Below are 14955 nucleotides of genomic sequence, written 5' to 3' on the forward strand. Positions count from 1 at the left end.
AGAATTAGTCGGTGTGATCAGTCTGCATTACAATGAACCATGAACATTTTGATACCATTTTAATGTATTTACCAGCACAGATGTATTTTCTGTTAGGCTCAAATTGCCTTGAAAAAGTGACATAAATGAAACACTACTGTATCTTAACTTCTGCAACCATCTTGTTTTTCCCCTCCTACATTTGTCTATGACAATGAACCTATCTTTGCATTTAAGGAACATTTCAACATTTTGGAAAATACATTTATATACTGTACTTGTGGTCACGCTAAAACATGGTACAGCAAAACTAATGCAGGCATTTTGGTGTCATCACTGGGGATTCTCTGAGTTTCACTTCACTATTGACTTTCTCTGGCATTTAATTCATGACTAGACATGAGAATAGGTCTGTAGCTGTGATTTGATTTCAATCAGAAGCATCAGAAGCTGCAAATTTCAGAAATCTTCTTCAAGTTTTGAGTCATTGCGCATTGAAAAAAGACAATAAGCTCTCCAGGTTAACAAGCTCGCTAACAGTCAGTTTGCCGAACGCGGTTGTAAATGAGGTAATAGTTTAATCTAATGATGCATTTATACCACAGCTCCCTGGCTTAAAGCTACAAAACACCTCTCTGTTGTGGAGCAGGCAGTCTCCTCTCTCCAGTGCAATGTGACGGAGGAGATTCAATAAAACTGGATGCTGACGGGCAAAATAAACTACAATAGCATCTTTTATTTTGGAGTCTGCAGGTCTCCATCATCTCAAATGTCGTCACTCGCCACTTGGCTTTTTGCCACTGACCCAAACTTGAGAGTTAAAGTTTAGCTAAATTAAACTTAAAATAGTACTTTTTTATGCTGGCATTACCGGGCCTCTGCAGGGCAAGACTGATACCAATCTCTATTGTCTGTTGATTAAATATGAAAGGCAGCCACTAGCTTAGCATGAAGACGGGAAACAGAGGGAGAAGGCTAGCCTGGATTGGTTTAAAAATAACAACAATTAGCTAATCAACATCTTATAAATTATGTTTATTTCACACAAAAAGATTTTAAAAAAGAGAGATATTGCAGTTTTAAAGCGACTTATGTATCCGACACTTTCTTGGCAGGGTGTGGTGACCTCCTTTTGAAGCATATTTATGCTTTTGGTTTTGTACGGGATAAACAAACTAAGATGCAACTCATTAATTAGTGAGCTTCATAGCTGCTGCTGCTGCTGTGTTTATTGTTCTACGGTCGGACAGAGTTGCTGTTTGCGGGCATTATGCAAAGCTAGCCGCTGGTTTTAGCTTCGGATTTAGAAGAGAGATTTCAGAGCGCTGTTTATCCTTTCATCTAAATTGGCAAGAAAGTTAACAAGCGTGTTTCCCTTTGAGTTTCACAGACATGTAGAATAGGTGAGATTTGTCTCTAATGCGTGAACGCCACATTTTTAATAATTACAGGCAGTTCCTATGCAAACATTCAGAACTTCTTCTATGCATTTTATGGATATCAAAGGATCAGGGGTATGTGGGGCAAACAGAGGCCTACATTAGAAGTTGGCCTCGGAAAGTAGAGGCATGAACATGAAGTACTGTTGAGCTAATACCCATTATCTGATCAGTAAACATATTCACAAGTCTCAGCACGTGTTCTCAGATCTGAACGTACACACTCAGATCCCTCACAAATCTCTGTAAACATTTGCAAATGTTAGGTCACACATTCTTATTATGCATCTCAAACTGTGGGTACATAATCACTAAGCTGTCCATGGCATGCAAATATTAGATGATGCCAAGTTAACCCTTGTTTTTTTTTTGGTCTCTGAGATATGTTGTGAAATGTGCACACTGACTGCTGCACTCGAGTTAATCGGGGATTTTTGCTGTAGCTCACAGTTATTGTTCTATGTTGTCGTGTCCCACACCAGGAGAGTGCAGCTTCAGCTCTGCGGGGGTTTACGACGGCACCGTGTTCAGTCGGATATTTCAGATCCTGTACAGAAATGAGGAGATTGCGGTGAATGACTGTATGATCTTCAAAGTCCACCTGCTATTGGATGGAGAAAGGGTGAGTCATTCTGGTGACATTTTCTGTACACACACACACACAACACACACACATAACACACACTAACACACACACATTCCCTCGAAGCAAAAAAAAGAAATATAGAGAAGATTTATTGCCATTCGTTTGTTTGTTTTATCTGCAGCCTAGACTGTAAAAGTGTAAAATGCCTGATGGATAATTAAAGTGAAAACAACTGTATAATCGTTTTGCTCCACAGTTGTAGCTTGTGGCTTCACTGCATATTAAATGACCATTAATTAATGCATTTCTTCATCCTCTGCTCCCTCCTACGCTGATGCTTTTATCATCTGACACAAACAATACTCCCTTTTCATAACCAACACATTTAATCCTGGTAATAAGAACAGATATCTAACATGGCTATTTAGTAAAGAAATGCCATTATTATGCTGGAAAATAGTGCTCAAAGTGTCCTGAAATACCAGTGGGTGGAGGAGTTTTGCACATTTTACAGGTTTTCAGATTTATCTCTTAAAGACAACCTCCGTAAACTTAGGGACATGACTCCATGGACAGCAATGGTCAGTCCACGATTAAAGTATATTAGAATATCCATGGGTTTGTAGAGCTAATTAGCAAAGGTTAGTGTGCTAATATGCTACACTAGGTTGGTGAATGTGACAAACATTATACCTGCTAAACATCAGCATGGAGGTATCGCCGTGGGAAGCATGTCAGCATGCAAAGCTTCTGTAATGTGAGAGTTGAACAGTAACATAACAGCTATCTGCTATGTGAAGATATAGCGAAGCAATGACATACTCTGCAAAAAATTAGATCACGTTTGCTCTATCTGTGTTGTAATCCGAGCTTCTGGGGTCTTTGTTAGTTGTATATTAGGTGGTTTATGTGCATTTTAGTGTGTGTGAGTCCCTCCCATTGAAACTTTTGGCCCTTACTGTGTTTATAAAGGGACCAAATAAGTCTCTCACACTGCTTTTTAAAAGTAAAAGTGCCTTTCAGAGCTTTAAACTGGTACCATTAAACCGAAGAAGTATTTTATAGTTTTTATTTACCTGATTTTTGGGCATTTTGTTTCGTTTGAGCTCAGTGGAGGAGTTTCTACTGCTGTTTTGTGACTCTCTCTGCTCCTCCATCTCCATGTTTGTTCGTTCTACTCCACTCCATGTGTGTCTGTTTCCACACATTGTTCTGTTCCAAAAATGATCTATTTAGACTGTTGTCTGATTATTTATATTCATATGCTAATAGCAGTTCAACCAAAAAGGGATGTTTCATGGCAGAATTTATAAGAAGAAAAAAACAGTTGAGAGAAAAATGATCCTAACTCTTGAAGTAACAGTAGCACTATGTTTGTCCTCTTTTCTATGCCACCCCCAACAGATTTGTCTTTTAAGCTTCTGGAGGAGGTTCACAGTCTGATCTCTATAGTGGGAACAATTGATTGGTGTGCTTCAAACACAGCAGAGCCCCTCCCTCTGCCAAATGCAGAAAATGGCAAATTGATGATCTCTCGGTGATCCCCGAGGACATTTTTAGTCTTTCTTTGTCAGGGCTTCCTAACAGCTAAAAACACATTCCTTAAAGAGATTTAAATCTGCTATCGACCCCCATATATCCCATGGGGATCCGTATCACAGGTGGCTTTGACAGGTAATGAAATGACTGACTGACCCTCCAAAGCGCCGTAAAGGCGACTCGGTGGAAATGTTAATCCCCCCTTTTCAAAAGAACGCTGCCTTAACCATTATAGACACAGAACCAGTACGAGTTTAACCACTTGCCTCTTGGAATAATGTGCTTCACCTGCCAGACACATGTAAATTGCCTGTGCCCCAGACTGGCCATGTTTAGCTGAAATGATCAGGCGTGTAAACCTGCCAGACAGTTATTGATGTACTGTCCTTTACGGTTTCACCGTGGGCGCGACCCTGAAAATCCACTCTGCCTGTTTTGTCGTTGGGAGCCATCAGCGGTGACAGCAAATGACACAGGCCTGAAGCTAGGATGTGTGGGAGTTAAGATGGCCCCCTCTCGGAGCTAATCATCCATCTGATAGCCATAACTCACACATTGACATTACCCTGCACCGTCGCTCAGCTGCTCCCCGACACATATCTACAATACAGACGTTCGGCTCGCTGCAGAAGGATCTCTGCTTCTGCCAGAATGTGGATGTTCTGTCTCACATGACTCCTAAAATTAGAAGATTTCATTAAATGTAGACGGTCATGTGGAGGTGTGGAGACGGAGGAGCTTAAAGGCATATCAGATTTCAGCTGTAAGCCCTCCCGAAGGCTCCCCGCTCATTAACCTTCGGGAGGTTATCTGCTGCTCACAGCTACAGATAGCGCAGACAAAAATAGCCCGTCATTTCCCTGGCGTACGACCATATGTATGCTTAATCAATGCGAGCATCAATATTAGACAGAACTGCAAAGACTTGTGCATTTACTGGGCAAATGAGTGTTCGGTGTAGTAACAGGAGGAAGAGAGGCATCTATTGAAATCAGCAGGACACTTCAATCTTCAAAAGACTGTCACATCTACTCTCGGCGCCGCCTTTGTAGTTCACTCATAGCTTTTTGTTTTCCCGCTTATTTATGCCATTGCATTCTATGGCACTTTGAACATGAGAGTGGCTCAATTTTGCTCAGCCTGCATCAGATTAAAAGGAATGCTGGCACACAGAGAGCATAAATGCATTCATTAAAAAGAACATTAAGTGACTAAATAAGCATCGCAGACAAGGCTGGTCACATTAGCTCCTCTGCCAAATAGCAGTAAATCAAAAATGTCAGTTGTTTGTGACGGCGGTTCCTGTTCATTAATTCAGTATTTCATGTCTGACATACACGAGTGACAGCGAGTAAAACAAGAAGCAGGTTCTCCTGAACGGTTTGATGAGCACACTATGGCTGTCACAGTCAAATCATCACCTGTGGAAGATTTTTGTTAAACTCTCTTCTAAGAACTAAATTGGAACTGTGAATTTTTTATTTATTTTTTGCTAACAGTAACTGACTCTTTACAAAGTCTTGCCCTCCGTGGTTGCTGCTGCGATGCCTGTTCAGCTTTTTGCATGCAAATCTAACATTCAACAATATCAGTGAGAGAACATAACAACAATTTTCTGGAATATTAGTCATGAAATATCAAAGGTAGACAGAAAGGACAACAGCTACAGTCATAGTATAATTTGTCAGCAGCTTGAATGCAGGCACCTTGACAATTCATAAACACAACAAACAAATCCAGCTACAGCAATGTTCCTGCACAGCATGTTAAGCTAATGATAAGTTATGAGTCCTTATAGCTTCACTAGCAAACTACAGCAGCACAGCTAAGAGGCCAGTACTTTGAAACTTGAATGTGTGTGATAGAGAACTTAGTTTGGCTTAACAGGCTACTGGATTCACAGGTAGAGAAGGTATAGATGCTTCTAAACATCAGAGAGAGGTTAAAAAAATCCTTAAAGGGGTGCTGAAGCTGTACTGGAGGCACTGATACAACATAGTGTTGTTCTTTTGATCAGGAAATCTGAGTCCATTTCCATACACCCCCCATCCCCACTCTCACCCCAACCAGTCGAGGCAGATGGCTGCCTTCCCTGAGCCTGGTTCTGTTGGAGTTTTTTTTTTTTGTTGGTTCCTTCCCACCTTTGCTAAATGCTTACTCAGAGGGAATCCAAAGACAACTTTGGATTGCTGAGTTCTCTGTTTAAAATTCACAAGATCTGCACCTTTCTATGATAAACGTTGTGAGATGACATACGAAGTGTGTTAGAAAAGTTCCAGGACTGGTGTCACAAAAGATATGTTTCAAACCCAAACTACAAACAACCAGTTTTCCCCTTCAGACGATCAACCAGCACGTCTACAAAGAGATCCTGCAGCGTTTGCTTCGTTCAGTGTGCAAGAAGAGACGAGAGTTGTAGCAGGACAAGTCGTCACAACGCTCTGAGCATCCAACAGTTCCTGACCGAGAAGAACTTTGCCGTGCTGGAGCAACCTCCCTGCTCACCCCACCTTCTCTGTGGGATTTTTTCGTCTTCCCCAAGCTCAAGGGGGTCATCAAGGAGAAGACGTGGACGACATCAAGATGGCTGTGACGACAGAGCTGAGGAGGACCCCAGAAGAATCCGTCCAGGAGTGCATGGCGGCGTGAAGGCAGAGAAGGCTGGGAAAGTGTGTTAGACTCCAGGGGCCTCATTTATCATCAGTGCACAGAAAAGGTTCTAAATTCTGTCGTACGCATGAAATTTAGAGTCTGTATTTATCAAACATGCTTACGTGGGTCGTACACACATCAGTGTTGATAAATTCCACTTGTTCTTAACCTCCGTGCTCGTTGCCTTCAGAAACGCCTCCAAATCACCGTACACAGCAACAACACGCCTCTTTATAAAGCAAGTGAAGATTTATTTTTCCCTCATCATCATGGCAAAAAGGGCGGCAAAGAGAAACTTTTCTGAAACTGAGATCGTGTTGCTTGTCAGCGAGGTTTAAACAACCCCGAAAATATGAAATGTTGGGATAAGCAGCGAAAGAAAAAATGCTGCATGGGACAAGATAACTAGATTTCTGTTGGGTCAGAGGACAAAGAAAAAGTTTGTAGTTTGAATTTGAAATATATCTTTTGTGACACCAGTCCTGAAACTTTTCTGACTCACCTCGTATGTTGTGAACTGCAAATAAAATGGAATTATTTTGTCATTTTGTTCCCATAACGTTCACGCATCAGCAACACTAACGTAATCATCTTTTGCAGGTGGAAGAAGCCTTGAGTGAGGTGGACTTTCAGCTGAAGCTGGATCTTCATTTCACAGACAATGAGCAACAGTAGGTTCTGGAGCTGCATGGAAATGATGTGTGTCTGTGTGTTTGAGAGGAACAGCAGGAAAACGCTGGACCGTCCCCTTTGTGCAGCTTTTATGCCGGAGTGAGAATGCAAACCAGGCATGAATGAGGGCTATTATGTCTTTTGGCTCGTAGCCATCGCTTTAAGCACCTGATCACAACTGTTGTGCTCGCACTTAGTGATTTAGCGATATGTCTGTTTGCTTGGGACAAATCAAAGAATCGGGTCATGTGCATTCCCCACAAAAGGCTTTTGTATCGACCAGTGGCCTCGCATTAGTGAAGCGTAGCTAGTGTTGTGTTTAAAGTTTTTGTCATACCTGCGTGATTATAGTAGTCGTCCACCAATGCCACACGGAGCTGCTTCATACCTCAGCATGCCGGCTTTCACTACGAGTCTGGTCAACTCTTTCTTTCACAGCTAGAAGGACAACGTGCGAGTCCTCAGGCAATGACTTTAGATTATTAGTGAGCAGCAGTCTGCATTCTTAGACGTCTTTTTATAAAGCGTCTGGCAGAAAGCAAAGACGTTTGTCAGTGATATTTCTCCCTCTGTGAATAAAGAGCTGCTCCTTTTAGTGCCAAATTACAGACTCTCCAGGGTCACATTTTTTAGTATATGCAATAAAATCACTTAACTTGCACTCTTTTAATTAATCTGCACTCTCTGTAGTTTCGCATTGGCACTGATTCAGAGATTAACTGATCTTTAATTGTTATTTTAATGTACTGCCAGCGCCGTAATGTAACTACAGTATATTTCCTGAAGCACTCTACATAAGTAGAAACTTGAAGTATTTGATTTATGCTTTAATTATTTTCTCTTTGTGCAACTTTGAACATCTACTCCGTTACACTTTAACGAAAATGTTTACTTTACTTCACTACACTTGTTCAACAACTTCAGTTACCAATTACTAAAAAAAAATGGTGCTATATGATGAATTAAACTTGTATGTACAGCAGTAGTGCCTCTAAGTATTGCCCCTGGTTCTACAGTTGTGTCTCTACTATTTTTCAATTCTTCACACCTCAACGATCAAACGATTTATTGATCTTCATATCAATCAGTAATGAAATGAGTCGTTTCTTGCAACCCTACACGAGTTCAGGTTAGTTCCACACAGGTAGCTGCACATTATTGTATTAGCGATAACAAAATCCATCCATCCATTATCTGTACACCGCTTAATCCTCACTAGGGTCATGGGGGGCTGGAGTCTATCCCAGCTGACTCAGGGTGAAGGCAGGAGACACCTGGACAGGTCACCAGTCTATCACAGGGCTACACTTAGAGACAGACAACCAAGCACACTCACATTCACACCTACAGACAATTTAGAATCACCAATTAACCTCAACATGTTTCTGGACTGTGTGGGAGAACCCAGAGAGAACCCACACTGCACGGGGAGAACATGCAAACATGCAAAAGATTCCGGGACGCGAACCGGCAACCTTCTTGCTGCAAGGCAACAGTGCTACCAACTGCACCACCCTGCAGCCCTGATAACAAAATGCACAATATATTAGTTATAGAGAACAGGTTTAATACTGTAAATATATTTCACTGATTGAAATTTCCCTTAACATCTTTACTGAGGGGCTGCAAGGTGGTGCAGTTGGTAGCACTGTTGCCTCGCGGCAAGAAGGTCGTCGGTTCCCGTCCCGGTGGGGGCACCGGGATCTTTCTGCGTAGAGTTTGCACGTTCTCTCCGTGCAGCGTGGGTTCTCTCCGGGTTCTCTGGCTTCCTCCCACACAGTCCAAAAACATGTTGAGGTTAATTGCTGATTCTAAATTGTCTGTAGGTGTGAATGTGAGTGTGCTTGGTTGTCTGTCTCTAAGTGTAGCCCTGTGATAGACTGGTTACCTGTCCAGGGTGTCAGCTGGGATAGGCTCCAGCCCCCCAGTGAGGACTAAGCAGTGTACAGATAATGGATGGATGGATCTTCACTGAGTATTTTCATAATGTGGCATTCACACTTCAGTAAAGGATCTGAGTATTTCCTCCTTCACTCATGTTGGTTTTATTTAGTTTCATGTGTTGATTGATGTTTTTCAGCCCATTGTTTAGCTGTGATCGACTGTCAAACTAGATTTAGCACAAGTTGGAGAGAACAACAAAAAAAACAACTTTTCTGATCTCTACTTAAAGAGCTAAGTCTTTGTTATCTGGTGTAATAACCTGTCTTCTGTTTCACTCTTTCAGGTTGGCAGAGATAGCGACTGTCCCACTGATCAGCAGTCGGACCCTCAGCCTCCACTTCCACCCGCGACGAGGCCTCCACCACCACGTCCCCGTCATGTTCGACTACTTCCACCTGTCCGTCATTTCCGTCTCCATACATGCTTCACTGGTTGCCTTACATCAGCCGCTAATCAGGTAGTTTTGCAGGTGTTTGAGCAGGTGGCGAGCTGGTGTGCTCGAGTTAGTAGAGAGAGAGGCAGGGACCGCATAGATCTGCACATTGTAGAGGAAGTGATAGTGCAGAGTTACATCTAAGGTATTTTAGATCATTTTTCATGGAAAAGAACCTTTAAATGTAGGTGACTTTGAGACGTAGATATGAGTTTTGGGGGGTTTAAGCCAAGAGAGGGCATTATTAATGTACTCTTTGGCCTGGAAGTGATCTATAGTTTGGTACTGAGGTAGTTAGCAGTACATACGGAAAAAAAACTACATACATATGAAGGAATTTAAAGCTGCATTACCCTGCTTAATAGTGGTTTTCAAGCTACGGGTGCAAACATTGTTTCGGGGTTAAACGAAAGGTCGACCGTCTGCGATGAGGAGACCCGAAGTAGAAAGTTGGCATCAAGAAAACAAGATAACGAGAACCAACTACTGGCACGGCTCCGTCCTTCCTGTTTGTTTTGGCTGTTGCAATTAATAGCGTTCTGTTAGCTGCTTGAACGGATAGTTTTCCAAACACTTATCTGATGAATTCAGCCGTCGATAGCATAACCTCAGTATTCAGGCGTGCATTACATAGATTACTGCAGCACTCGATTGATTGGAACAGTAGCGGCTCCTGTCTCTCAGCTTATCCGTCTTCCTTCACGCACACACTGATGCTTTGTCCTCGCCTGTGTCCTCCCCGTTCTCTCTCTCCCTCCAGCTTTGCACGTACAGGGAAGGGCTCCTGGCTGGGGAAGGGCTCGCCAGAGAGCGCCAGCGACCCATCTGCCATGTCTGTAGAGAACCTTGTGTTCGGAGCTGGCTACTGCAAGCCTGTCATCTCTGAGGTATGTTAACCTTTAGCAGTTCAGCTGCGTTCAAATAGAGAGTCGCAGGAAGTCAAAGCCCGTTTTGTCTCGCAAAGCTGAAAACAGTTGTCCCCGTAAAGCTGCTTCTTCTCTTTTTTTTTTGTAAGCAAGCAGCTAAATGCCAAGCAATGACGTAAAAGCACGATGGTTTAGGGACAGAGGCTGACGGATTTAGGTGGGATTTGTTTTAGCATGTCATCCAGAAAGCAACAGGATTCTGAGCCGAGAAGAGAGTTTTTCTGATCGGGATTACAGATTCTAGACCCTCAGAATCAGTCATTTGTTGGGCCTCGATGGAGTCTTGGAGGCTTAAAGACCAGAAGCCAACACGGTGATTATCACCATGTGCTGTGGCTTTTCATAATATCTGATTAACCCACCTGCCCAGGCATGTAGGCTGCAGGCACAGCATCTGGAACTGATAGGAGCCCTCCTCTGGAAGTGATGGCGTAGCCTCGCAGGCCTTTGTGCTCATTTAAAGTACACATCAGGTACACAACGAGACGATGACAGAAATAATGATCCAATTAGTTCTATCATTGTTATTAATCATGATTATATATATGGTGTGCTTTATTGAAAGCAAATAACTTTATTACCCTTTAATCACTTAAACATACGGTTGTGCTGCATTTAGTGCAGCATTAGCGGCAGAAGTGTGTGAAAACTAATTTTATACAGAAAGTTGTTTTCTTTTATAAATAGATTTTGTCTCTAGCATTTGACCGAGCCATTCTGTTCTGCACATATGATCTGTGTCCGTTCCTTACAACATATTATACAGATATTAGCAGTTCTGATGGATTGTGGCTTTAGTTAGAGAACATCTGGAAGAACATAGTAATATTTTTGTGGTTATATTGGAATAGTACAGGAAGATGTCACACCCATTCACAAAATAGTTCACGTATGTCACTCGGCATAAAAACTAGAAAAAATTATTATTCAAGTTTTCGCAAAAATTGAATAAAAAACATGTAACTAATGTGTTTATGTGATACTGGTAGAGTCTCAAACGCATTCATAGGCAAGCTAGCCTTAGATTATTTATGCTTTCCTAAACAGTTATTTAATTTTTTTTTAAATTTAGGTTTTTGTTTTATTTTTATGTGTGATGATGATTTATCAAACTACAGCAATGTGTAGTACAACACAATATGTTTTTACACTGATATGCCAGGCTACATGTTGCTATATTTTGGTACTTACATTGGAGGTCCTTGTATATGGAAATGCATCCATACGTACAGTAATTACTGCTACAAATATCCTGCTGAAACCAAAAATGCAATATTGAACATTAAAAAAAAAAAAGAAAAATTAAAAAATATTTAGTTTTCAGTAAACAGATCAAACTCAAAAGCAAAACCCAGGATTAATAGCGCAATTAAAGGTTCCCGGACTTTGTCTTTTGTGGTCTCTGTGGTGTTTCTGGACCAATATTGATGCTGAAATGTGAAAAAACCTGATATTCAAACTCTGTGTTGTCTGCAGAGGAAGCAACCTATAGAACAGTTTTGTAACCTAAAGCTGATGTCTTGTGCTAAAAGCATCAGAACAGGAAACCCTGAGGCCAGAGAATGGTTTTGCTCGGTAGAGCTATTTTCCATTGCTTCCACATTTTTTATGCTAAGCTAAGCTAACTGTCTCAAACTGGCTTCATACCTGTGCTTTATACTTTCCACCAACGAGAGAATTTTGCTCAATTTGCTAATTATTGCGACACACTGAACGCACAGTTGTAAAGCTGCAGGCTCCATGTTTTTTCTACCCTTTTATAACCTGCATCCTCCAGGTTCCTGCGGACGTCACAGCCTGAACTGTAAATCCTAATGAGCTCCCCGGCCCCCCCACCCCACCTCCCTGCTCCTCCTTCTGGTTTTTACTCCCACCCCTGGCTGGGCACTTTAATAAGCTCTGCGTTTAGCCAGGCAGGGGGGTTTCGTTTGATCACAGTAATGAGTTCTGCTCACAAGCGCCACGTACCATATAGCTGCAGGTGAAATCTGCACACAACGCCACCACCTCCTCCTTCACCTTTATTTATTTAGAGCTTCTCACCTGCGGCGACACTTCGTTTTCAGCACTTTCCCCTTTAACGCTGTGCCATTTCCTCAAAGTGTCATGCTGTTAATTTTTGGAAAAAAAATAAAAATTACATTTAAAATGACATGTTGTGGAATCCAAATGATATCAGCTGAAAGGAAAAACACTGTCAGCTTTATGAAAGGGAAAATAATTCTGTAAGAAGTGACACTTGGTGGGGATGATTTTGGTGGGAATTAAATACAAATCTGAGCTAACAGTTCAGAACTCTTGTCAGAATGATTTTGTTTTGAACGTCTCTGACAGCAGCAGTGATTGGATGCTGAGGTAAAATTACAGACTGTGATAGTAGCAAACAAAAGCAGAAATCCACATGTCACTTAAACTGGGGCGCATCCCAGGCATTGTCAGAATGAAGAGAAATGATGGTTTTAGGATAATGACTAGTTCATACAGACAAAAAAAAAACTATTTTTCTCAGCGTTTTGCTCACAGACTGATCCCAGCAGGCCTCTATAAAAGCTAAAGAGAATTATGAAAGTAAACATACAGATGTTCCTTCCTGGTTTGGGTATACTGCACTGCTGCAATTACAGAGCGTGTGCAGGTATGATGATAGGGCCAGAGACGTGACTCGCTCGGGGCAAATTACAGTACATCCTCAGATACTGAGGCATAACATGCTTTTTAGAGTGCTGAGCCCCAGTGGCGCTGCCAAAACATCCCAGCCATGGGAAGAACGCCATGGATGGCTGTTTCGGGTCAGGGACCAGCGCTGCTCGTCCCCTGGCTCCATATTATGATGGCTGATGTGTACAATTATAGGTGTTTGGTTTGAGGGTCATTAGTTCTTGAAGAAGATAAATGAGGGACACGATTAACAGGACATCAGTGATTTGTAGCTGTTTGCACAGATGCTTGTGTTTCACTCATACTATGCATTTAACAGGTGAAGCACAGCTAATGTTTTTACTCTATTGTTAGAGGGCCATCTGCTGGAAACACGCTCCATATTACAACTCATATTTAGATAGCTCATTCCAAAGCTATGGATTGCACAGGAACTATTCTTAAAATGTTTTTCTCTTACTTCATGCTGCTCCGATATCAAGCAACTTCCGACCTTTAGCTACTAACCCCCCTTACTGTTTTTAAATGTCTTAGCATCTCATTGTAACTCTTCAAATGTGATCTTTATCTCCTGTATACATTTTTAATATATATATATATGTGTATATAATATTTCTTATTTCACAAGTAATGACACGTTAGATTCTGGGTCAACTTCCCACACTTTGCAGCCCTTTGAAGGTCATAAAAAGGATGGCGTACATCCCCCTGTGCCACATAAACGTATTGATCGGCTTTTACAGCTCACAGCAAGCTGTGTTTAGGGCCCATTTGTCCCTAACGTTGTATTTGATCCTCCAAGTAATTATTGTGACTTTGCAGATGCAGAAATAAGCTCCTTTTACCACAAGGTCAGTACAACAAGCCTGTACAATTGCCGTAGTGGAGGCTGTAAAGTTCAACTATGTGTACATGGCCATCATTAAGGCAGGCCGTTTTACCTGAGAGGTGACTACTGACCTACATAGCAGCTGACATTTCCTCTGTGCCTCCTCCTCTGCAGGGAAGCTTTTATGTGCCCAGTGAAAATTGCCTGCAGAGAGCTCATACGTGGCACCGGCGGCTCTGTCGCCTCCTGCTGGTGGCACACAGAGGCCTGCACACGTACTACACGGCACTGATGAAGGAAATCCCACAGCTCCAGCAGATTCCTCTCAACTCAGGTGATGCACGTGCAAAGCTTTTTATTCATCTCTTTACAGAATGTCTTGTGAGATCTGAAATAACTTTATTAGAATCAGCTCATTTTGCCCAATTATATTATTACAGGACATTATAAGGGCAGTAGCAGTGGTGGAGGAAGTACTGATGTAAAATTACAACATTAGACACAGAGGTTTAGCATTTAACAGTTTACTTGCACTAAATACAGAATTATTTTTAGCAAATGAATGATATTATCTGCACAGACACACTGAAGTGGAGCTGATTTAGACTGTTTAATATAGTGCGTCACATTTTATGAGTCAACCCTTGGATGGTGACTACGTCTTATAAAAGCTTAACTAGTAATTGCTAAAAAAAAAATAAATGTCACTGAGTTGAGTGTAAGTATAAAATCACAACAAATTAAAAAATACTCAAAAACAAATACAAGCACATTTTACTGCACTGACTTTGCTAACTAGCAGAATGATTTTATATATCTTCAGTATTCAGTTACCAAGAGGATAATTTACAGCTTTAAGTTTTCATAGACAACATTAAATCTTTATCTTTAGGCTTAATTAGTATTTAACTGATGTTCAACATAAATTTGATGTCTGTGTCATTAACATTGCAGTAGGTCTGTCTTCCTACAAGGTACACAAAGTGTGATCCACTTTTGCACTAAGCTCTGCAAATAACATGTGTTTTCACAGAGGAGCTGCCTGTAGAAGAAACTCTAAATCAGCTGACAATAGAGTTACAGGTAAGTGTTAAGCTACTGCATATCCACATAATCAAAGTCATAATAACGCACGTTGATTGTAGATATTGCACGGATCCTACATGTTCGGTCTATGACAAATATACAGGCTTGTTTAACATGTCCGTGTGGGAAAATGTATGTTTTTGGCGTTATAGCTGACAGATTTGCGAGCTCTGCTGCTTTAGAAATACCTCCAAGCACCTCTTGTCTCGAAG

General features: G+C 41.5%; 1 protein-coding gene across 1 annotated transcript in view; it reads left to right on the forward strand.

The window, feature by feature from the left end:
- The window catches only part of fam135b (family with sequence similarity 135 member B), a 50688-nt gene that overhangs the window by 18696 nt on the left and 17037 nt on the right, over positions 1-14955 (forward strand). Inside the window, exons 3-8 of the mRNA XM_008295796.1 lie at positions 1901-2040; positions 6796-6866; positions 9095-9268; positions 10005-10131; positions 13832-13991; positions 14691-14740. Coding sequence (XP_008294018.1) covers positions 1901-2040; positions 6796-6866; positions 9095-9268; positions 10005-10131; positions 13832-13991; positions 14691-14740 — 722 coding nt within the window. The remainder of the gene's footprint in view (positions 1-1900; positions 2041-6795; positions 6867-9094; positions 9269-10004; positions 10132-13831; positions 13992-14690; positions 14741-14955) is intronic.

Source organism: Stegastes partitus, unplaced genomic scaffold, assembly GCF_000690725.1.
Source record: "Stegastes partitus isolate 25-593 unplaced genomic scaffold, Stegastes_partitus-1.0.2 Scaffold1077, whole genome shotgun sequence".
NCBI classification, from domain to species: domain Eukaryota; kingdom Metazoa; phylum Chordata; class Actinopteri; family Pomacentridae; genus Stegastes; species Stegastes partitus.